Source organism: Typopeltis vanoorti, chromosome 5, assembly GCF_054136105.1.
Source record: "Typopeltis vanoorti isolate ZY-2024b chromosome 5, IOZ_Tvanoo_1.0, whole genome shotgun sequence".
Lineage (NCBI taxonomy): Eukaryota > Metazoa > Arthropoda > Arachnida > Uropygi > Thelyphonidae > Typopeltis > Typopeltis vanoorti.
In genome coordinates this window covers 55,805,210-55,830,235 of record NC_143553.1, presented here as the reverse complement: position 1 = coordinate 55,830,235, position 25,026 = coordinate 55,805,210, and the positions used below count along the sequence as shown (strand labels likewise).

General features: G+C 36.4%; 1 protein-coding gene across 4 annotated transcripts in view; it reads right to left on the bottom strand.

Moving 5' to 3' along the window:
- LOC150106429 (eukaryotic translation initiation factor 2-alpha kinase 3-like) overlaps window positions 1–25,026 on the bottom strand; it is a 326,794-nt gene that overhangs the window by 192,753 nt on the left and 109,015 nt on the right. For all 4 annotated transcript variants that reach the window (XM_090393133.1, XM_090393132.1, XM_090393130.1 and 1 more), the window contains 2 exons: window positions 23,517–23,647; window positions 16,201–16,426 (listed from right to left, as the gene is read on the bottom strand). In XM_090393133.1, coding sequence (XP_090249259.1) covers window positions 16,201–16,426; window positions 23,517–23,647 — 357 coding nt within the window. The remainder of the gene's footprint in view (window positions 1–16,200; window positions 16,427–23,516; window positions 23,648–25,026) is intronic.

Genomic DNA, 25,026 nt, shown 5'->3' with positions numbered 1-25,026 from the left:
TGGCCTCTTTTGCTAATTTATCAGCTGCTTCATTGTAATCGATGCCTACATGAGCAGAAATCCAGTGTAAAATGCAACTTTATTTCCTAAACACTTTAGTTGATTTATGAGTTTATGGGTGTCTTGTGCGAGCTTGGTATTGCTATTTTTGATTGCCTCCATAGCTGATCTTGAGTCACTGTAAATTATAATTCCCTCAGATTGTTGAGATGATGATTATTTTAAGTAGGCTTCGAGTGCTTTATTTATTGCGTAAAGTTTGCTGGTGAAATTGGAAGCGATTCTCCCAGATCCAACTTCCATTGTAAGTTTTTCGCCTTTCGGGAGTAGGAGGAGAACACCAGCACCTCCATTAATCATATTGGTGTCTGACAATCCATCATCATCACGAACCATGGGCTCACTGCCCGTTGATGTCCGATGCCTGCTTCACTATCTTCTTCCACCTTTCTTTGTCCAGTGCACAGTGTCACAGTTTTTGTACACCCATTCCACACCAGGCTTTTATATCGTCTATCCATTCTCTGTATGGTCTACCTCTTCTGTTTAAACCATCCAAAATACCAAACATAAATGTCTTTATCTTCTGACAATCCATTGGTATAACAAACAACCTGTTTGGAGGATGAAAGAAGGTTGATAGTATTTAGGCCTTTTTCTTTGAGCATTTCTTTTGGTTCTTTTTTTGTACAGAGTTTGGTAATGTTTAGATTTATGGAGGTATTTGAAGGTAAGGACTGGAAAATAGAGGTGAGCATTTAGCTGATCGAGACCTATTTCTTTCCTGATAGTGTCATCATATTGTAAAGTTGATGATCTGTGAAGTCTGCATTTTTGATTCCAATGTGCATAAGTTTTTAGGGAGATATGATCGCTTTAGTAGCTTCTGATATTATTTATGAATTTTATGGTGGCAAATTTTCATCTGTCCTCCAGTAGATCAAGCCCACATTCCTTGGGCTCTGATGTTGTTAGTGGATGAGACTGCACCAATGATAATCTTGTATGTTTTTGCTTGTATGTTGTCTAATTTTTCCTTTACCGATAAGGCCGAAGGTGACCAGATAGGTACTGCATATTCCATTATTGGCCTTATTAGTGTAGTGTAAGTAGTTTTGAGGATTTTTGGCTTTGCACCCCAATTTGTTCCACAAAGCCTTTTCAGTATATTTAATTTTTTAGAGCTCTGCTGGAAGTGTTAGAGATGTGTTGTGCAAAACGTAATTCCTGCTCAAGCATAATACCAAGGTATTTTGGATTTGTGACTTTTTCAATTAGATTGTTATTGATCATGACTTTGGGATTGTAGGAATATCTATTTTTCCTATCTGTGTTTAAAGGTGCTTAGTTTTGTTTTGTCTGGGTTGATTTTGAGTTTAAGTTCATCTGACCATTTTTCTAATCCTCTCATGGATTTGTTTAGAATCTCCTCTGATTCTTTAAATTTTAGCACTAGTGTGCCAGATGGCTATATCATCTGCATAGCAAGCTACTTTTGTGTCTTCTGTAAGGTAGAGATGAATGTTATTGACATATAAAAGGAATAGTAAGGGACTGAGTACTGAGCCCTGGGGAACACCAGCCCAGGTTCTCCACTCTCTTGATATTGCTGCATTGATTCTGACTTTGATCTTTCTTCCTCTAATGAAATCAGCAATCCAGATTAAAGCATTTCCTCTAATTCCAATATCATGTACTGTTTGTATTAATTTTTTGATCCAAACACGATCGAAAGCAGCAGTCATATCAAGGAAAATGGCAGTTGTCTTTTTTGTTGGTTTTTCCTGAAATGAGTCTATTATTGTTTGGCAGAAGTGGAATAATTGATCTGTTGTCGAATGACAGGCGCTATAGGCAGTTTGGTAGTAGTTGGTTTTCTTATTTTTTGTCAGCCAGTGCATAAGCCTGGAGTGTATTCTTTCAGTAATTTTACAGAGTATGCTAGTTAATGCAAGAGGTCTATAGCTTTGACATTCTGTAGCATTTTTGTCAAGATTCAGGATGGGTACAATAACCAATTTTTTTCATTCTTTTGGAAGTTTGCCTGTTCGCCAAGAGGTATTGAGAATGTCCAGTAGTTGTTCTTTGGCATTTTTGCCACGGTGTGATTGTTACCAAGGGATTTATTAGGCGCAGTTTTCTCGATTGATGAATTTAGTTCGTTAGTGTAAATTCTTCGGAGAAGATGTCATTAGTTTGGTATGTTCTTGCTTGTTTTAGTATTTTACTTGCGAGTTTATTGAGGGTGTTGTTCACTCTGTTATACTGAAGATTGGAGTTGTTTGAATAGGTTTTTGCCAATATGTTTGCAATTTCTTGATCTGTAATAGCTTGTTTCCCAGCATTTATGATGAAGTTTGTTTTCTGTTGGTTCTCTTTTTTGATATTGTTGTCTAGGGTTCTAATAATGTTCCAGTGTTGGCTGTCTTTTCTTGGATCCAGGTTACTGCAAAGCTCTGCCCATTTCTCGTTTGCACTTCTAAATTTCCTGCTCTGTTTTGTATGTCATGTCCATTAATTTCTTTCTGTATTCATCAGTTTTATTAATTCTGAACTGTTTGTTGATATTGTCTCTTTCTGTAATCATTGAATCAATATTGTGATCTTTCCAGCATGGTATCCAGGTATTTTTCCGTTTGCCTCTTGGTATTGTTGCTTTGGCAGCTTTACTGATGTGTGAAGTAATATTTTGTGTGTTATGTCTATTCTATTAATTTCTTTCTGTATTCATCAGTTTTATTAATTCTGAATTGTTCGTTGATATTGTCTCTTTCTGTAATCATTGAATCAACAGTGTGATCTTTCCAGTATGGTATCCAGGTATTTTTACATTTGCCTCTTGGTATTGTTGCTTTGGCAGCTTTACTGATGTGTGAAGTAAGGATCTGTAATTTTTGTAATTTTCTGTCAAGGTTTCCAGAGACAGGTTCATCTTGACAGAGGCTCTCCAAGATTTGAGTAAACCTTGTCCAGTCGGCTTTTCTGAAGTTCTATGTCCTTTTGATTTGCTGTTCTTGATCAATCTTGAAATCCCCCCCACCGGCCATTTTTATATCAGATATATATAAAGTTCTAGAAGCTACCTAAGGATAGAAAGAAAGTAATACTGGAGTTCAATATCCATATATTGTAATTTAAAAACAGACAAAAAATATGGATGTTTTGAAAGAAAGAAATTGGGTTGCTGCAAGACAATGTGGTGTCTTGGTTTGAGATGCTATTTGTGGAATCCCTACTAAACATTTTTTTTTTTTTATTATTATCAACTATACATACCAACTAAATTAGAAATTTTACAGAAATCAGTGGTTTCATATAGCCATGCAAGTGTCAATACTGATCCTCTCAATCCCCTGTGCATAGTTTGGTGAAATAGGGGTCGGGAACAGCCTTCATTAAATTCTTGGGTCAATTGCTGTATGCAGGTTTGTCCTGTCTGTCCAAAGCCTTCTCAGATGATGCTGATCTTGTTCCTGACAGGACCACAGTTATGCCACTAGACAAGCAAAGTGGGTTATTTTTCTACTGATTAACCACCTGGGATATCTCACCTTATGAGAAACCAGTCAATAGTATTATTTTCAAAATCAATCATGCCAGGCAGAGGCATCCAAAATAGGTGCTTTATCGAACTCTAAAAGAATTGTTTGTTTTTCCCATTGTGATCAACACTACTGACCAGCAGTATTCTTAAATAGTTGCCTAGAACACATGGTGACGCATGTGATCAAGTATTTTGCATATATGCTATGTAAGAGATGTTAACATACATCTGCATAAAAGCTTCTAATTCAGTAGCCAGTATGTGTATGACAAAGTGCAAAAAAAGGAGGTATAAGGGGGGGGATATAGTGATGAACTATAACATCTTAGCTTATATACAATTTATTATTATTAAAAAATAAATAAACTTCAAAATATTCACAATTTATAATCTCTACCAGTTTTGTGTGCATTATAGTACACTTCTTCCAGTAAGTGAAATAAAACTGATATTATGATTACTATGTTTACAAGCAAGCAAGTTTAACATATTAGTAGTAAGGTACATTTGAAACAGACAGTGTTTTGTGTGTGTGCACATGATTTCTATATTACGTGACAAGCAATGAATGCATAGAATGGTCCAATATCAGTGGCTGTCAGTTTTTTTTATTTTTATTTTTTTTTATTCAATATGGCCAAATCTGATATAGAATCATTCATTGTTACTTTTTTTAAAGATTTCCAACATTTAAACATCCCTTGAGTGCAATGATGAAGAATCAGTATAGCCCATTTCTGTACAATGCCAAAGTACATGATGTTTCATCTCTGCAGTATGTGCAGCTAGTCCTGATTTATGTTTTCTTTTCCCTTCCATATTCTCAGTATGCTCTGATATTTGTATCTCTCCCCTAACTGGCCTGTTTGTCCCACATAGCAAATCCTGCATCAATAAATGATATCACATATCCCTGATTTATTGAAGGGTGAGTGGGGAGGTTTGGAGGGTGAAGAGGACTTAAGATCTTGTTTAATGGAGGGGTGAGGGTCTTTTGAGATCTCTCCTGTGATGGATTATATATAAATGAACAATATGTTCACGCTTTTCTTTTCTGTTGGTGTGTTTATCATGCTCTTTTAGGATGTTCTCTACCATTTTTCGATTAAAAACGTTTATGCCCTCTCTCATTTATCTGTGGTGGATGGTGGTAGAATAAAAAACCTAGGGCACACACACTGATCTTAGATATTGTGTGCATTATGTCAGTGGTCATCATAATATATATAATAAATTCTAGTAAAAGGCTTAGAACGTTGGTTATGCATTATTACCAAATAGTTTAAGGAAATAACAACGTAGACTAGGATATACATTAAAATAACTTTTTAATACAAATCCAATATTTCGGTAACGTCAGGTTGCCATTTTCAACAGGAACTTGTGAACAAGACATGTGCAAGCAGGCACAGCAAACAGTAAATGAGGACAAAGCAGGAAGCTATTCTTTCTCCTAAAGTCCTACTGGTGCCTTCCCCCCAGGTGGGCAATGTTGGTATTCTTGGGCAATTGGGCTGAGGTCTTCTGATGTAGGTTTCCCAAATTTGAGGCAGTCGCATGCAGCCAAATTTGTTGAGGTTTAGATTGTTTCTTAGAGCTGAGGCTGATTCCATGAAAAGCCTTTCGTACTTGTATTTACTACGGTGAATGATCGTTGCTTTCTTCCACCATATTCGATGGCGGGTATCCAGAGCATGGTCTGCAAGACCGGAGTGGCTGTATTGGTGGAACCGAATGTAGTCCTTGTGCTCTGTAATTCTGATATTGGCTGTCCTGCCTGTTTGGCCAAAGTAGGACAGCTTACAGCTGCAAGGGACCTCGTATACACCAGGTAGGTTTGGGGGAGGGGGAAGGTTAGTCTTTTGTGGAGCGGATAAGGGATGCCAATTTCTTATTCTTATATGGTCTGTAACAAGAAGTTAAACAATGTTTTTTTAAGATTTTTTTAATTTTTTCCGAGGTGCCTCTGATATAGGATATGGTGATGGATTTAGAGTAACCCTTGTTCTGAGGATGGGGGGGGGGGGGGTTGTGGTTTATTGGTTTCAATATTTTTTTTTTATTGTTTTGGGAGGGTAGCCATTGGCTGAGAAAGTGTAGAATGTGGTTTAGTTCTGTGGTTAGGGCACTGTCATTTGAACGTATAAATTTAGCCCCGTTGTGTAGTGTCTTAATGACACCATATTGTTGTGAGGAAGGGTGGCGGGATTGTTGGTGAATGTATCTACCTGCATGGGTGGGTTTTCTATAGACCAAGAAAACCAAGGTTCCATCAGGCTGGCGGGTGACTAGTGTGTCTAAGAAAGGAAGGCAGTTGTTTTTTTCTTCTTCCAGGGTGAATTTGATTCTGGGGTGTTGGTTGTTTAAGTGTGTTAGGAAGGAGAGGAGTGCATTGGAGCCATGTGGCCAAATAGCGAACACATCATCTACATACCGAAGCCAAATGGTTGGTTTTTGCGGGGCAGAGTTTAAGGCTTTCTCTTCAAAAGTCTCCATATAAAAGTTGGCCAAGGGTGGGGAGAGAGTGGAGAACCCAAGGGACCTGGTATACACCAGGTAGGTCTAGGTGGGGAGGTTGGTCTTTTGTGGAGCGGATAACAGATGCTAATTTCTTATATAGTCTGTAACAAGAAGTTAAGCCGTGTTTTTTTAAGATTTTTTTATTTTTTTCCACAGACCTTAGACACAAACAATTTTTCCTTAGACACACTAGTCACCCGCCAGCCTGATGGAACCTTGGTTTTCTCAGTCTATAAAAAATCCACCCATGCAGGTAGATACATTCACCAACAATCCCACCACCCTTCCTGGCAACAATATGGTGTCATTAAGACACTACACAACAGGGCTAAACTTATATGTTCAAATGACAACAATCACGACCCTATTTCAGTTCACAATGAACTCGCGCTATTTTGTTTGGCAAGGAAAATTCTACAAACAAATAGAGGGGACAGCCATGGGTTCTCCACTCTCCCCACCCTTGGCCAACTTTTATATGGAGACTTTTGAAGAGAAAGTCCTAAACTCTGCCCCACAAAAACCAAACCATTTGGCTTCAATATGTAGATGATGCGTTCGCTATTTGGCTGCATGGCTCCGATGCACTCCTCTCCTTCCTAACACACTTAAACAACCAACACCCCAGAATCAAATTCACCCTGGAAGAAGAAAAAAACAACTGCCTTCCTTTCTTAGACACACTATTCACCCACCAGCCTGATGGAACCTTGGTTTTCTCGGTCTATAGAAAACCCACCCATACAGGTAGATACATTCACCAACAATCCCACCACCCTTCCTCACAACAATATGGTGTCATTAAGACACTACACAACGGGGCTAAATTTATACGTTCAAATGACAGTGCCCTAACCACAGAACTAAACCACATTCTCAACACTTTCTCAGCCAATGGCTACCCTCCCAAAACAATAAAAAAAAAATATTGAAACCAATAAACCACAACCCCCCCCCCCCCATCCTCAGAACAAGGGTTACTCTAAATCCATCACCATATCCTATATCAGAGGCACCTCGGAAAAAATTAAAAAAATCTTAAAAAAACATGGCTTAACTTCTTGTTACAGACCATATAAGAAATTGGCATCCCTTATCCGCTCCACAAAAGACCAACCTTCCCCCTCCCCCAAACCTACCTGGTGTATACGAGGTCCCTTGCAGCTGTAAGCTGTCCTACTTTGGCCAAACAGGCAGGACAGCCAATATCAGAATTACAGAACTCAAGGACTACATCCGGTTGCACCAATACGATCACTCTGGTCTTGCAGACCATGCTCTGGATACCCGCCATAGAATACGGTGGAAGAAAGCCACGATCATTCACCGTAGTAAATACAAGTACGAAAGGCTTTTCATGGAATCAGCCTCAGCCCTAAGAAACAATCCAAACCTCAACAAATTTGGCTGCATGAGACTGCCTCAAATCTGGGAAACCTACATCAGAAGACCTCACCTAATTGCCCAAGAATACCAACATTGCCCACCTGGGGGGAAGGCACCAGTAGGACTTTAGGAGAAAGATAGCTTCCTGCTGTGTCCTCATTTACTGTTTGCTGTGCCTGCATGCACGTGTCTTGCTCACAAGTTCCTATTGAAAATGGCAACCTGACATTGCCGAAATATTGGATTTGTATTAAAAAGTTATTTTAATGTATATACTAGTCTACGTTATTATTTCCCTAAACTATTTAGTAATAATACATGATAAATTGTGCATACACTGGTCTTCAAACGTTCCATACTATTGATGCATTGGCTTGCAAACTCGGTCATTGGAATATTAGTTTTATTTCATTCTCCTGAAGAAGTGTACTATATTGCACACAAAACTAGCAGAGATTATAACTAATAGATTATAAATTCTTCAACCAACATTTTCATACAGTAAATACACCAGTCATTAATTTCGATGTTTTCAATCGATATATGTCTCTGAAGCAATCCTTAAAAGAATCTGGATCAATTCAGAGAGAAGCATAAAACTGCTAGTTGCAGGCATGGGAGAAAAAAAGAGAGATGATGCCATGAAGAAGATATATACAATAAACTTTTACTATAGCAAACAATATTATAACAAACTAAGTTCTTAAAAGTTCCAAAGGAAAAATGCCATGCTAAAAGAATTCAATATAGTACACTATTAAAAACTATTTCTGTGAATAAGGAGGGTAATGACAGAAAAAAAAGATAATTGAAGTAATGCACTGACAAGAAATACTGCATGATAGAGGGAAAACTGGCAATGCTTGGGAAGTGGTCAAAGGATGTCTGAAAGAAGATATGCCTGGCTGCATTCCTAGATTTAGAAGAATAAACTGCATGAGAGTTAAATAGATGACTAAGAATTTGAAGCAAGAGCTGCATAAAAAAGAAAATATCATGTATCTAACAGTAGGAGAAAGTTATGACCAGGCCAGCAGCAGTATATAAAGAAGGCTAAGAAAGCAGTGTGTGATGAGGAAGGTGAAATCAGATTATGAAAAGTGGTCAACCTTACAAGCAATGGAAAATCCAAATCGACTCCCTGGAGGAGCGAGCCTGCACAGAATTTTTTATTTTATTTATTTTTTATGGGGTAGGTAAAAGCCAAAATTACTGTAAAAATAACGTTAGTGAATGCAGACAGTAGCAAAGTGTCAGATGATTTAGAAACAGCTGAGCAACTGAGCAATCACTGGAGTAAGAATATATCCCAAGAAGGTTTATTTAAATATCTGAGTGGTGAGGTGGAGCTATATAAAAAGATAAAGGTGGATGGCTCGAAGGTAATAGAGCTATTTCAATTCGGAATAGATGGGATATCAGCAAGGGTGCTGAAGGAATACACAAAAAAATTAGCAGGGTCATTAATCTGACTGTTCAACTAGAACTTCAACATAAGCACATATTCCTACTGAGTGGAAGAAAAGCAAGTTAATTCCATTATAAAAGGGTAGAACTAGGGCAGGAAAAACCAGTGATAGATCAATGAGTATCTCAGGAGTGGCCAATTAAGGTGGGAGAGGTTAATTAGGATCTGCATGCAAAGGTGGGTAGATATACACATAACTGACAATGGTAAATGCACCCCCCCCAACCATTCTAGCTGCCCATTATACAATGCCTCCTATATCCATTTGACAAAAAGAGATCCAAAAAATATTGTCTAAATTAGTCATAAAAAAAGTCTCCTGGCCCTGATTGCATTCCTCCAAATGCCCTGGAAGATTTGTGCACCAGAACTGACTCCTATCCTATGCTTGTATATACTCTCTTACTCCACTGGTATCTGTTCCACAACCTGCAAACTGGACTATAACCAACCCATTCCCAAACTTACTTCAGTTGACCTCTAACCCAATACACAGGTTTGCAGATTACAGCACATTGCACTCCTCCCATTCATTTGATAAATCTTATTCTGCAGAACATAAACCATTGCCCTCAATTCTGATCTCCAAGCCATCCTCCAATGGAGCTCAAATAACCTCGTCAATTTCAATGCTAGTAAAACCCAATTCTGTCTTATTTCTCACAATAAAGAACCAATTTCTCCCAGTATTATTTTTGATAACATTCAAATTTCCAGAGAAGATGAGATTGCTTTTCTTGGAATTACCTTGACATCAAGCCACTTCTGGCATAAACATACCACAACCATTGCGTCCTTAGCTTCTAAAAACTAGGATTTCTCTTTCGTTCAAGATGTTACTTCACCTGTGAACAGCTGTTAACTGTATACAAATCAAAAATCCACCCAGCTCTAGAGTACTGCTCTCACATTTAGAGTGGGCTCCTAAGAGCTCACTCAAAATGCTTGACTCAATACAGAGAAGAGCAATTAGATTGATTAATGCCCCATCTCTCACCAAGATGGATCATTAATCTTGTTGGAGGTTTAATGGAATATTTTCAGCACTGGGAAAGGAATAAAACTAATTTTAATGCTTCCAATATTTCGTCTCAGTCACTGAGACATCTTCAATAATTACAAATAACTTTTGCAACAACACATTCAAATACAATACTAAGTGAAACATGTGGGTGACTATTAAGTCCTATCTGGGTGGTGTGCCCTCTATGGGCATTTGTAGGTGGCCTAGGATGTCGTGGGATCTCTGATAATTAATGTTTCCCAAATTTTGGGAAACATAAATTTAATTTTATTAATATTACAAATATTAATGTTCACCAGATTTTGTTTTTCCAAGAAAAATAACCAGAACTGATGGCAAAGGAAATGAGCTCTAAGATATCAGAAGGAAAAACGTTTTTTAAGTGTTAAGGTGCCATTTAGGAGAATATTGGTAAACAATGAGGTGATGTCAAACTTATTATTTAAAGTTAAATTTTCAATTAAGGTTTTAAAGTGGGTAGTTTTTTAAGTAGGATGTGGTAAGACCAGTGAGGGGGTCACAGAGTTAACCAGCTGCTTTAATAGTTTGTAGCAAGGTGCATCAGTGGCTTCTACTATAGGTCTTCAAGGGGAATTAAGTTTGTAAATTTTTGGTAAACCATATAACCGAGAACTGAAAGGTTTGAGTTTTTTTGTAATGTCCAGTGGCCAGGATTATTTTATTGAGACTGTGCCACTAATATCTTTTAATTAGCATAAAAATTAGTAATATGACCGGTTGATTTCTCTCTCTCTTTCTCTGACACAAATTCCTTTAGTAAAACTTTACACAAACAGTCGTGGTCTATTTACACTTAACCATATGCTTCGGCTATCTCACTTGGTTTCCTGCTCACAAGTCCGATATTTTTTTTAGGAACAGTGCATTGTAAAATAAACAATCAGACAGCACTCCATTGATATATAATTAAAACACATTTATTTACATAAAAAAAACAAAGTACATTAAATAAGCGATAGGGAGGTTAAGCTCTCTTTCTACCTATCCTTTTGGTATAAAGAAACAAAACTTTCTCTTTTCAATATTAAATGACTAAACAATATACAGGTTGTTTCAAAAAGAATGTCAAATCATATCAAACTCTGTGTCTTGGCCCAGAGTTTGATATGATGATGCCGCTAGATGCCACTACTAGCGCCCGATTAGCTGCTACGCTTAGTTAATGAGCATAGCAGCTCATTAATAAAAACCACATTTTCATTATTAAATATAATTATTTGAAATTGGATCATCTCTCTTTAAAACACCCTGTATTTACTCTGTTACTTCTCTGCTTAAGAAAACCAAATTGCCGAGACTAATTTACTCATAAAGAGATTAATAGCTATGGCAAGTTATCTTACAATTAATATTCCAGTTAACAACAATTCAGAGGACTCTCTTATAGATATTTCTTATTACTATTTCTTACCAGTCCATCTATGACATATCTCCTAGATTACAAAAAGAATGTACATTAAAGTTGGACACACTTAAGGAGGCTCTTTGTCATGACACCATAGGTCCTGCATCCAAGTCTCTGTGATTTTTCCTTCATCTCAGGCCTTGCTTCAGCGGGTGTTTCATCAGTGTATTAGCAGTTCTTGGACTGCAATTTTCCCAGTACTCAAAAGCTCAGGCAAGAAGTTGCAGCATACAGACTTAAAGATCTGTATGCTGAAACTTCTTGCAGTTTCAGCATACAGATCTTTAAGTCTGTATGCTGCAGACTTTTGGCTTCTGCAGCTTTTGGCTTCGGTTGACTTCCCAATTTTTTCCCTCTGGCGTGGGTTCGCAGTGAAGTTTGTTTCTCTGGGTCAGTATGCTTCTGGTTCTCTGCCGACTGCCTCTGGCTCTCTTCAGTAATAGCACTTTGCCTCTCCTGCTTCGGTAACTTGACCACGCCTCTGCTCTATCGGCAGCTGAATCTCGCCTCGCCTCCTCTCGACTGCCTCTGGTTCTCTGCTGGAAACTCACCTGATGTTGGGTTCAGTCCTCTTTTATTTTCGCCTTCTCGGGACTTTGCACCAAGGGCTGTAAACCCCGAAGAAATCGGCAGTTCTCCTTGATTCTTTTGTTAAGGCTGGCCTGTTCTTTTTTCTCCTCTGTGCGCTCTCTTTTTATTTGTCTTGTCAGGCAGTGGAAACTTCTCTGAAACGTGCAGACCTCTTTGATACTAGCTTTGAAGGTGTTCATGCGCAGAGCTTACAAACAACTTTCTCACACACTTAATCGTAAACAACTATCTTGTGCTCTTACACATAGTTATTATACAAAGTTCCAATGGTAAAGCATTGCCTTTGTTTTCGACGTTCTAGAAACTTTAGTTAAAATGGCAAATAGGGTTATTTACATTATATATTTACCAAAAATTACATAGAGACAAAAGGTTATTTTTGTAACAGTTCTCATGAGACTTGACCTCTGTAAAAATCGATGTAAAGTGCTTTATTTTAAAGCTACATCGAGTTTTACAGTGCATTATTGTGCAAAAGTGACCAACTGCCTGCATCATGATATTCATGCCGTACACGACCAATTTCTTGCTATCAATCGCTTCAAAATTTTGAGATAAAACTCACCATTGACTGTTTGGCCAGGCAGAATGAATTCTTTGTGGATAATGCCCTTGGAATCATAAAAAAACAGCATTGTCTTTACTTTTGACTCCTCAAAGCGATTTTTTTTCGGATGTCCCTCTTCTGGTAATCTCCACTCAGCACTCTGGTGCTTTGTTTCAGGTTCATACTTAAAACACTGTGTTTCGTCTCCAGTAACGATCGTTTCAAGGAAGTTTGAGTCCTTAAGAGCGGTTTTAATGAGGTCCCTGCAGTGTTCAATTCTATACATTTTTTGGTCGTCGGTCAACTTGTGGGGAACAAATCGCGAATTTAATTTACGAAGCCCCAACTCTTGGTCAAAAATGTGCACAGTTGATTTTGGAATCTGCAATTCATCTTCAATCAAATCTTATGGACGATTTCGGGTTTTCTTTGATGAAATCATGTGCTTTTTGGAATTTAACTTCGCTCAGTCCAGTTTTTGGACGGCCCGGTTTTTCGTTGTCCTCAAGCATCTCACAACCACTTTGAAATTGCTTAAACCACTCGTAAACTCAAATACGGGATAAACATTCATCACTGCATGCTTTTTGAAGCATTTGATGTGTTTTGGTAAAACTTTTACCAAGTTTAACACAAAAGTCAATTGCAGCTCTCTGTTTGAAACTCATTTTCTGACCGTTCTTCAAAACACACTGTCACTCTTGGCACTATAACTCAGCTTCTAATGAAACAAATATCATAAACAGCTGACACAACACTAATGAAGGTAGCCACTTTCAACAACAAAAAGATACAACAGGTGGCGCCACTAGTTTCTTCTATTTTCGAACAGTTCAGTTTCTTTTTGGGCAGAGGGTGTACCAGCCCATACCATGACAGAGGCTACAAATTTCACTGAACCTTTCATGCATTCTTTATCAAATGCTTCTTGCTTAAGACAAATGTATTCCTTGATGACAATGGGATACACAAAACATACTTTCAATGCTACAAACACCTATTTCTAGTCCTCTTGACTCCATAACAATCTTTGCTTACACCATCACACACTAGCTGCCTTTTGCTTCAAAGTCATAAGCGGCTTCATCTTAGGCACAAGTGATTTAAAACCCAATTTGTGAAGTTGTCTCAATGTCGTAGATTTAAACATATTCATGCATAGTTCTTTTCATTTCCTGTGAAAATACCTTACACTTTGGAACTGTTTTAATCCACAATATTCTTCAATCTACTCTCATCTCTTGATATAGTTATTACCTTTTGACCATTATTGCAGCGATTATTTTGAATACTCAAGTTATTAGAATATAGAATACTGTCTCAATACACTACTCACACTTGTTTGAGAACATTTTAATTCCTTAGTTATAAACAGTTGAGTTTGGCTTTCTTTGTGTACAGACACCATATAAAACTGCTTAGCTTCTTATATGTCACTCATTCGACCCATTTGCAAATGATTAACTGAAATCAATATGCAAATGATTCCTCACACAAGAGTCAGTCCTGCAGGTACTGAAATATATGCTATTTCCATGCTCTCCTGAAAAGTAATCAGAAAAATTTGGAATATTCTAGCATTTTGAACCACGTTAAAAATTATTCTCATTTTGTGAATGTTTTCAGCTAACAGTTTTCTCATAATTTATATTACATTTTTATGTGTTTACATGGTTATATAATCTACAAAGTATGTAGATTTAGATTATGCTAATTCATATTTGGTAATAATTATATTCTATGCAATCAATTAGAATTGCAAATCATTCATACATTTTATTTGATTATTCTAATTTTTTGATTCAGAGGCGTAATAATTTCATAATTATCCTGTACAATACAACTGCTGAGGGTACATATCAGGAAATTGATGATGAGGAGGAGGAAAGAAAAGAAAAATGCCATATTTCAAAGGAAACGAGTTATTAATGTATTTTTTTTAATCTATCATATTTTGATGGCTTAAACTATGATGGCTCATAGTTTATTTTGGTTAAATTTATTTAGTTACGTCATATTTTCTAACATAACTAATTGCAGCTGTGTCTTGATCTAAATTGCCTGAAAAGAAGTAAATAGACATTTTATTAAGAGCCCACCTTAATAAGATGTAAGATCTCCTTTTGCAGTAGCAATCCTACAGGTCATACTTTCCAAAAGTGTATGATAGCGATCAATGGGGAATTTTGGACCATTCTTCCTGTAGAATGTAATGAGGTCCTGAACTGTTGTGGGGCAAATGTCCCATGACCTCACCTGATGCTCCAGTTCATCCCACAGATCTTCAATAGGGTTGGGATCAGGGCTCTGTTGAGGCCAGTTAAGTGTGATGACGTTCATGTCCACAAATTATGTAGTTACAGCAGCAGCCTTACGACATGGTGCACTGTCTTGTTGAAACAGACAATGGTCAGTTCTGCAGAAACACCACAAAGTAGGAAGCAATGCATTGTCAAGAATGTTCAGATACCTCTCAGAGTTCAATGTTCATGGCACCACAAACAGAGGTCCCAAGGCCAAACCAGGAAAAAAAAACAGGACCATACCTTCAAACTGCCACCTCCAAATTTCATAGTTGAGGTTGCACACTCTGGTAAGATATGTTCACCGAGCGTACATCACACCCATCCATCTGCTCATTAGAGGGCTGGAAATCCACGGTGTGAGCCTTGTTCTGAATGTTTTTGTGCAGATTCATATTCCAGTCGATGCCCAGAACTCTGCATCCAACACTTTAGCCGATAAATGGCAGTTTTTAGATATTATCGTTCATAGCACCCTGCAGTCACTTTTGGTGAGTATGGTAAGTCATCCACTGCAGGTAGCACTTGAAGTCGACTCCCTGCACTTTCATTTCAGTATGGTATCAATGATTATTGACCTGGGATGGCCCAACTTGCAAACAATTTCCCAAACAGATAACATGGCATCCTATCATAATACCTCTTTCAAACTCCATCAGTTCCCTTATTGCAGCCATTTCATCCGTACAGTTGCACTGATTTGGGAGCATCACATAGCTCCAATTTATACTATCTACAAACACATAACTTGTTACATGGCAAGATGCATCTTGCCCAAGAAGTGTCCACTGACTTATTTCCAAGCAGCGTACCTTTCATGTGTTAAGCTCAATGGTCCATCACAGGTAACTGGCCGTGTCTTACAGAAACCAAAATCCTAAACAAATAAGCCGTTATGGCTATCAATTAAATGTATTTTCTGGCCAGCATATGCCAGTTATGAGGGATGAAAATTTTCTCTGGGAGAAAATTAGGCTTTTCTCTATATGAACTGGTTAACTCACTTTCAGTTAAAAAAAGCTTTATAAAGTTTTTTTTTGTGTGTTCTAGACATGATTTGAACCAAGATCTGAATGAGATACAGAAGCTCTTAAAAAAATATTTCACACTATTTGAAATACTATATACTAGACATTTCTGGTTAATTTTTATTAAACAAATTAAAAGATATATTTCATAAGCAGGAAGAAAACTTAATAAAACTAACCAAACAAAAATTCTGCTCCATGTGACTCATGGATAAGTATGTAATTTAGACATGAGAAAGCAAAGGAAGGATAACAGTTTTTTTTTTTTTTCATATTCTCAAAAAAACAAGTCCATAATGGATTAGTTTGAATAAAGAAAACTATTACTTTACACAGAGAAAAAAATATGATTATCTATTTTACCTTATATGACCACTTCAGATTAGAAAAGTTATCTAGAGCAACAATGAAACCATCAGGCATTACAACCTTGAACTCAAAATCATTATTACAAACACCAGAATCATTATCTACAGAAACAAAAATATCTGCCTGGCTCTTCAACTGTTCCTCAGTCATTATAGTTTTATCGGCATTGTTCAATCCCTCAACAAATGATAGATAATGCTCTCCAACACTAAAGTTCCATCTAAAAAAAAATATAATGAATAAATAAAACACAAATAAATATATAGACACACACACACGTATATAAAGAGAAAAATATCCTCTATATCTTATCCTATATTTTAAAATAACTATGCATCTTTAAATTCATCTATATAGAGATACATTTAAATATACTGCTTAGAAAGCAGTCAACAGAGAACATAATGTGAAGAACATGTAGCCATGGCACCCACCTTAATAAGATGTAGGACCTCCCTTCGCTGCAATAAAGCACATGGAGGATGATAGCCATCAGTGGGAATTCTTTCTGCAGGCTGTAATGAGATCCTGGACTGTTGTGAGGTGGATATCTCTTGACCTCACCTGACACTCCAGTTCATTCCACAGGTGTTCAAATAAGGCTGAGACCAGGGCTCTGTGGATGTTAGTCAAGTGCAGTGATGTTCATGTCTGCAAAAAATTCAGTTACAGCAGTAGCCTTATGACATGGTGCATTGTCTTGCTGAAAGAATGGTTAGTTCTGCAGAAATGCCACAAACCAGGTTGCATTGAATGTCTGGAATGTTCACATACCTCCCATAGTTCAATATTCATGGCACCACAGACAGAGGTCCGAGGCCAAACCAGGACCATACCATCACCTCTGAATTTTATAGCTGTGGTTATGCACTCTGGCAAGAGATCTTTACTGGGCATATGCCACACGCACACCTCTGCTCGGAAGAGAATGTAGCGTGATTGGTCACTCCATGACACAGTTTCCAAGCTTCCATGTCCCACTATACATGATCTTTGCGCCATTAATCGCTGCAGGTTGGTTTGAGTAATATGTGGCTTGTATATTGCAGTCCCACCATGGAAATCCATGTTGTGAGCCTCGGTTCTGAATGTTTTTGTGCAAATTCGTGTTCCAATAGATGCTCAGAATTCTGCATTCAACCGACAATATGTATGGTTTTTACATATTATTATTCGTAGCACCCTATAGTCACTTTCAGTGAGTGTGGTTAGTCATTCACTGCAGGTAGCACTTGCAGTTGATTCTCTGCACTTCCATGTCTGTATGGTATCACATACCTCTCAGAATGACCTGGGATGGCCCAATTTGCCAACAATTTTACAAACAGATAGGCGTCTAATATGGTATGTTATCACAATGCCTCTTTCAAACTCCATCAGTTCTCTTTTCTCAGCCCATTTCACCTGGACACAGTTGCACTGATTTGGGAGCATCATATTCCTCCAATTTATACTTTCTATAAACATGCGACTCATTACATGGCACGATGCACATTGTACGTGCACACTATTTACTAATAATTGTCTAGACACCCCTATTATTTGAAGTTATAAACATTGTAAGTGTTAATAACATAAAAAAAGAGCACACAGATAGTAGGAATCAGTATTTCATCTTAGCAGTTGAATACAGGTAATATGGCAACACGACATGAAGTCAGTGTCTTCGAGAGAGGTGTTATCATAGGCTGTGACATTGGTGGCATGTCTATACGTGCCATTGCTGCTCAACTGGAGCATCAAAAAGCAATTGTTGGCAATGTGATCAACAAATGAAGATGTTCTGGTATCATGAGTGCAGGAAAACACACAGGGCAGCTGCTGAAAATGAATGACAAGGGACACAATGGTGTTAAAACTGGTGGCAAGCAAAAACCAGCTACAAAGACAATCTGTGATGAGTTTCAGAGCACTAGTAACACCATGGTAAGTACTAATATTGTAAGAAAAGAACTCCATTTGCTGGGTTTCCATGAAAGAGCAGCAGTACACAAGCCAAACATCACAACAAACAAGGTGGCTCATCTGGCTGAGTGCAAAAAGCATGTGAACTGGAAAACTGACCAATGGAAAGTACTCTGGAGCGATGAATCAAGGTTCGCCTGTTTCCAGTCTGATGCCAGGGTATGGAGGCAGCCTGGTGAACACTTTTTACCACAGTAAAGTTTTGTTGTAGAGGAGTGATGATGTGGGGGTACAGCTGGTTTGGAGTAGGACCTTAGAAATGGTACAAAAGGCACATGGAAATGAGGTTCTGAACTGATCTTATGTTTTCAGGTAGTATTCACGATTTTGTGACAGAAGGGAATTAGTAAAAGATAACAAGAGAAGTAGCTATCCAACATCAATTTGAACTCAGGAAACATACCGCTGTTATTGAGTTGGTGAAGAACAATCATCGAATCACATACGGATGATAGCAGATGCTTCAAACATCCCTAAGAGTGTCATTCTTTGCATTCTGAGTGAAAATTTGGGAAAAGGAAGTTGTATGCATGTTTTGTCTAACATGCCTTGACAGATGAGCAAAGAGAAGATTGAGTCGTGCCTTGTTAAGATATTATTGTGATAGGAGACGCAGATAAAAATTTCTTTGAAAATTATTACAAGAGATGAGAGCTGATGTTTCACCTATGATCGTGAAACAAAGTGAAAGAGTTCTGAATGGGTGGGTGAGACATCTTTCAGACCTATGAATTCTTTGTGCAACATGCATCAAGGCATGTTGCACAAAGAATTCATATTGTAGAGGAGAAAGTGAATGAGGAATTTTATAAAGAAGCATGTTTGTCCTTCAGCATGTATGCATGTCCTGCCACATTCCAGTTGCATGGTAACGCGTCTGCTCACAAAGCTGCAAATGTGCATCATTTTTTGACACAAAAAGCATCCCTGCCGTTTATCATCCACCACCCCTTACTCACTAGATTTATTCCCTCTGGACTATTTTCTGTTCCCCAAGTTGAAAAAGAACATAAATTTGCAGATTTTTTAGTCATCCAAAAAAAAAAAAGATGTAACAAATCAATTGAAGACAATCAAATCAAACAAGCAGAATTTTCTGCAGCTCTCCAAAAACTGTACAACCACGCTAAAGTCTGTACAGATGCCAATGGATTGTATCCAGTGGTGTGCTATAAGGGGCTCACACGAGCCCTTTGTTACATTTTTCTCAAATTTGCAAGCCGCTTGTTCTTGTATATTTTTTTATTTAAAAAAAAAAAAAAAAACATAATTTTTTGAAATATATTAAGCAACAAACTCATACGGTTGCCTAACAAAAATTAGTCTATTCGGCAGTGTATGGATTATTTGGAATTACTGTTTCAACTCTATAACGAATGCACCCAAGTTAGAAAATAAAATAAGTGCATGCGCTGTCTTTACCCTTCTCCCTTCTGGTAGCCAATTGTATGATTAAAAAAACCATTGATTATCACTTGAAGTATAAAAGCAAAAGAGAAATATAATGTATTTCACAATTATTGTGTTTAGATAATATTTATTTATTATTTATAGATTGTTTGTCATAAAAACTTCTATTGCAAACAATACAAATTTATTTTGTTTATAAAAAATGCGAACTATTGCATATGTGCGATTATAAAAGATTTTATTCTTATTATATTTTGATAGTTAAAAAAATGTTTTTCTTATATAAGATAAATTAACACAGATGATTGTGTGCAAATATTTCATGTTTAGATCATGAAATATTTGTTTAAAAATTATAACCTTTATAGGTTGATTGTCCCCTCATACTTTTTTGATTGGCATTTGTACACAAGCTGTATTAATAAAAGTTTTTGTGTGAAATTTGCCAGCCTGGTTGGCCGAGTTAGCACATCCGTTCTCCACCCAAAAGGCTGTGGGTTCAAATCCCACCGTAGGCATGAATGTTTGTGCTTGTCTGTGGAAATACTAGTGGTGGTGGTTGGCAGTAGATGGAGTTGGTGGATTGAGACAGTTTGTAGAGCAGGTGCTCTCCCTCAATGAGTCTTTGGACCCCCTGGAGGTGTCAAATAATAATAAAAAAATACAGCTTTTTATTGCTCAATGATGCGAGCCCTTTGTTAAAATTTCCATAGCTCATTATTGATTGTATCTCAAATAACAAATGTGATTTCTCTCATGTGTTTTCGATTTTTTATACTGCACTGTATACATGCCTTTTAGAAGTGCTTTTCATTAAGAGTTCCAATCTAATGGTACTCTTTTAAATTCATTGATTCATTTCTGAGGCCAGGTATAGCAGCTCAGAATATGTGCAGTAATTCATTTCTTAAGGTTATTTTTTTCATAAAGAAACTTTCCAAGAAAAGTTTTACAATTTTCATGGAGGTATCATGCAATTAAACAACACGTTAACTGATGAAAGATATATAAATATATATATAAAACAAATGGATATTACTTATCCTCCCTTTAAAATAAGACTCAATAAAAAGAAAAAGCCTTTTTAGGTTTCTTAACAAAAAAATTTTAAATCTAACAACATTATTACTGAAACAGCAAAAGTCACACTGTAAATGTCAGCAACCCTTCCACAATATCCTTGGTTGTGGCTGTAGATCACATTCAAGCTGTTGGTTGTGGCCTAACATCAGATCTTACTGTGTTGCAAAATGTGATGGTGGACATTCTGCCTAGGATAGTGATATGATAATCTAGTGTGATAAATTCTGCTGAATGTGCTCAATGATGAAACATGTTACAGCTACAGTCATGACATTGATATGGTATATAAAATTACTGTTAAAAAACTTACAAGGATAAAAAGGACATGTCACACTTCAGTCTGAATATGAAAAATAACAACCCATAGACACTAAAGCATGTCTTAGTTATCCTAATGCTGCCAGACTATTTATAACAGACTAAAATATTTGTAATAATCATATCAGAAAATGTTATTGCGTGCTTAAGCGTCAAAGCTATATAACTGGGAGGAGACCTCCAGATAACATTTTAAGAAATGCAGAAACTGTCCAGGACTTCTGGCCTAATATCCAATCTTCACCTTCTCATGGTGCACCCTGTTAGATATCTACTGGATATTGAACGAATGATAGGCTGGAAACTTAGGATTTAGCTGACCAAATTTTACTCTTATTGGCTTACACCATAATGTAAAATGGTGGTACAACATGACAGAATTTCATGCTGACTCAGGCATCACCTGGTTAAATAAGCCCCCCACCTCGATTGTTTTCATCAGGGAACAAGGGCAACAGCACAGTCAGCTATCAGCAGAACTCAAGACTGATCCTATCAACATAAGAAGCATCAATGGAAAAGAAATAGAACTAGCAGAAGAATTTGATAAGTAACAGATCAACATAATGGGCATGACTGAAACAAAGAAGACAAAAACAGGTGAGATCTAATCAACAAATATAAAATATTATATTAAGGCAATAACAATCAGGGAAAAGAGGGAGTTGCCATAGTATTCAACTCTAAATATGAGGATAATCTTTTTACGTGGCTAGAGTGATGTGGGCAAATATCAGAATGGGGAACTGGACAATGAGACTCATATGTGCTTATGGACCCACAGAAGGTTCTACCAAGGAAGAAATGCAATCATGCAACTATCTTGGCTATACTGAGAAGAATGTCTTCAGCACCTTTTTATTTACAACTTGCCTTTTTTCTTTACTATGCTTTTTAAGATACAGAAATAGAACAGAAAAAGATACAGATAGAAATGAAACAGAAAAGATACAGAAATGTGATACAGAAAACTATTTTTAGCTATGTTTTAATGGTTTCCCCTTTCTCAATAATGTAAAAATTTCTCATTGTCATGGGGAGATTCAGTATTTCAAGTCATAGAGAAAATTTGCTCTAAATTTTTTATTGCAGTTAAGATACTTAGTATCCCAAGTATGGGAACTAATCACAGAAACTGGTTAATAAGATTAATTAATGCTAAAAAAGAGACGAAATTTTCATTTTGTTAAGACATAATGCAATGCAAAACATAATGCATTATACATTGTACATCCTATTAGAAATGCAATGTAAATCACACTGCATCTCTCTCTTTTTTTCTCACAGTTTTTTCCCTCTTTATATATGTATATAGATATATCTTCAATTGATTATAAAAGGGAAGATAAATTGAAGAAGAGGACAAGGAAGACGAAGCAAATTTTGGCTGGCAGACATCAGACAGTGGACTGCCATGAACTCTGAGAGACTGCTCAGAGTGACAGGAGCACTCAAAATTTGCCAAGGTGGTCGCCAACCTCTGATAGGAGATGGCACTCAGAGAAGAAGATATAGATATATATTAATGATCTTAATGGAATAATGACAATGTATAGGCCACTCAGATATACCTAAGATAAAACTTTCAACACGTTAATGATTGGCAATTAAGAATAAAGATGCATGATTAATTCTGGTTGACAGCATTCTGCCAAAAAAAAAAAAAAAAAATTTAATAATTTAATTTCAGTACACTTTAGAATTCATTAAAATCATTTCTAAATTCAGCAATCACTTCAAAGACTAATCATCAGTTATTTGCATAAGATATATAAACATATCAGCAAAGTGATACTGAACTTGATAATTTAAGAATTCTGTGAAACACATCTAAAATATCAGGATCTAGTACTTATGAAACATTTCCTTCTTAGACTGTATCCAGATAAAATTTATTTATTTCTTACAGAAATATATATTTCATGCAAAATAAAATGAACAAAAGAAACTTTCATATAATTTATATGTAAGGATTTCGTCTCTTTATAAGGCTTTGATAAGACCACATCTGGTTTATTGTGCACAGATTTGGTCTCCCAGATTCCAAGGAGATAAAAAGAGTTACAAAGATTATATCTGGATTACAAGATTTAGATGATTTAGATTATGATGACAGATTGCAAGCATGTGGATTACAGACTCTGGTTAACAGGAGAAGGAGGGGTGATATGATAGAGGTCTATAAACTTTTGAACAGGCATTATAGGATAGTGGTCTGATGAAATTTTTCATTATACAGAAGATGGGGAGAGAACACGGGGGACATCCATGGAAGTTAAGTTTGTTCACAGTCAAAAAAGGGGTAAGAGCTAGGTTTTTCTCTCACAGAGCAGTGAATCAGTGAAATAGTTAGCCTTTAGGGATAGTGAATGCATCTAGTGTGAATGAATTTAAGAGAAGGTATGACAGCTGGTTTGGATGATTTATAGCCTCCCTCAATGAGCCCTTGGCTCCCTGGAGGTCTCAGATAATGATGATAATAATAATAATAATAATAATAATAATAATAACAATAATAATAAGTTATATATTACTTTTCTTCACCAGTTCTTGATTCAACAGCTCGAACAATTTGTGTATGACGGCGAACTACCAGAATGTCTTCTTCAGTTGAAACAGGTTTGCCAAATGTAGTACAGCCTTCCATAGAGCAGATATACCTCACCTTAAAAAAATTAATTAAAGTACAAAATTTTTTAAAAATCACAATGATATCCAAGATTTATTTTTAAAATAAGTATGGCTACCTAAGAGAATCATATAATATTGGTTAATATCAATAAAAATACTGAGGAACACATAAATGCTTGAGGAATTATGGACTTTTTTTTTAAATCAGTTGTTGGATTCTAAATGAAGAGAAATGAAAATTGTTAATACTTCTTTCAGAATCCAACATAATCCTCCATGTCAAAGGCAAGACTTGTAAATATTATTTATTGTTTGTCTCTTGCTTATAGTGTGTTATTCATATAATTGCCTTGAATTTTGTTTATTATTATTTAATAATATAATCTTAAGTAATGTAATAGTAATAAAAAGGCTCTGTATAAAAATATTATAAGAAGCTATGCATGTGTGTTATAGAATTTGTGTTTATTATGACTGAATGTTATTTATATGAACTATGGATTATTTCTTTATTGGTATTTCTGAAAGAGAATGCGAACTATGATATTTTTTTTATTTATCATTACTGAAAGAGAAAGTAATTTTAAGTAATTCTTCTGATTGGATTTAATTGGCTGTTGTCAAGGAAACAGAGTTAATTTTAGATAGCACATGCGTGAAGTAAGGGGTGACAGTAATGGGGATTTGGAAATGCCGTAAATAGATTATAAAAGGACTTAAACGTGTGGACAGACTTATGTGTTCGTGGAACATGTTGTTTATTATTTTAACGGTATAATAGAACACAGAAACTAAGTAAATAATTAATTTATTAACTTGATGCTGATATTTCGCTGGTATTATAACCAGTATTATAACCAGTATTATAACCACAAACAGTGTTTTTGTGCTCTGAAGATGCTGGTTATAATACCAGCGAAATATCAGCATCAAGTTAATAAATTAATTATTTACTTAGTTTCTGTGTTCTATTATACCGTTAAAATAATAAACAATATAAAAGGACTGGGAAATTAATAGGCAATTCGAAATATTTCTACGGAATTCTAAAATTACAATGAATTCCAATTGTTTTGAAGAAGAACAGCGCAAGACTGAATTTAATGCATAGTAATAAATAAGGAATAAGTAGATTACCTAATACGAGTGCATCATGACTTCTGAAGCTCTATGTTTAACATTTCAGTTATTATAGTGAAGATTTCTTTTGAATAGTGTTGCTTCAGAGTGATAGTTAACTACAGTTTTAAGTGTGCCTATAGTGAATCCAATGTGTAAAAGATGTAACCCGGTAAGAGAAGTCCATTTTTTTTTATATTTCAGCAGCTCTGCCCGATATATCTTAACATTAACTGTGGCGTTCTACTAAAAATAGCCAAAGTATGGAGCTTTCAAGTGTTTCCCCCTTGAAGT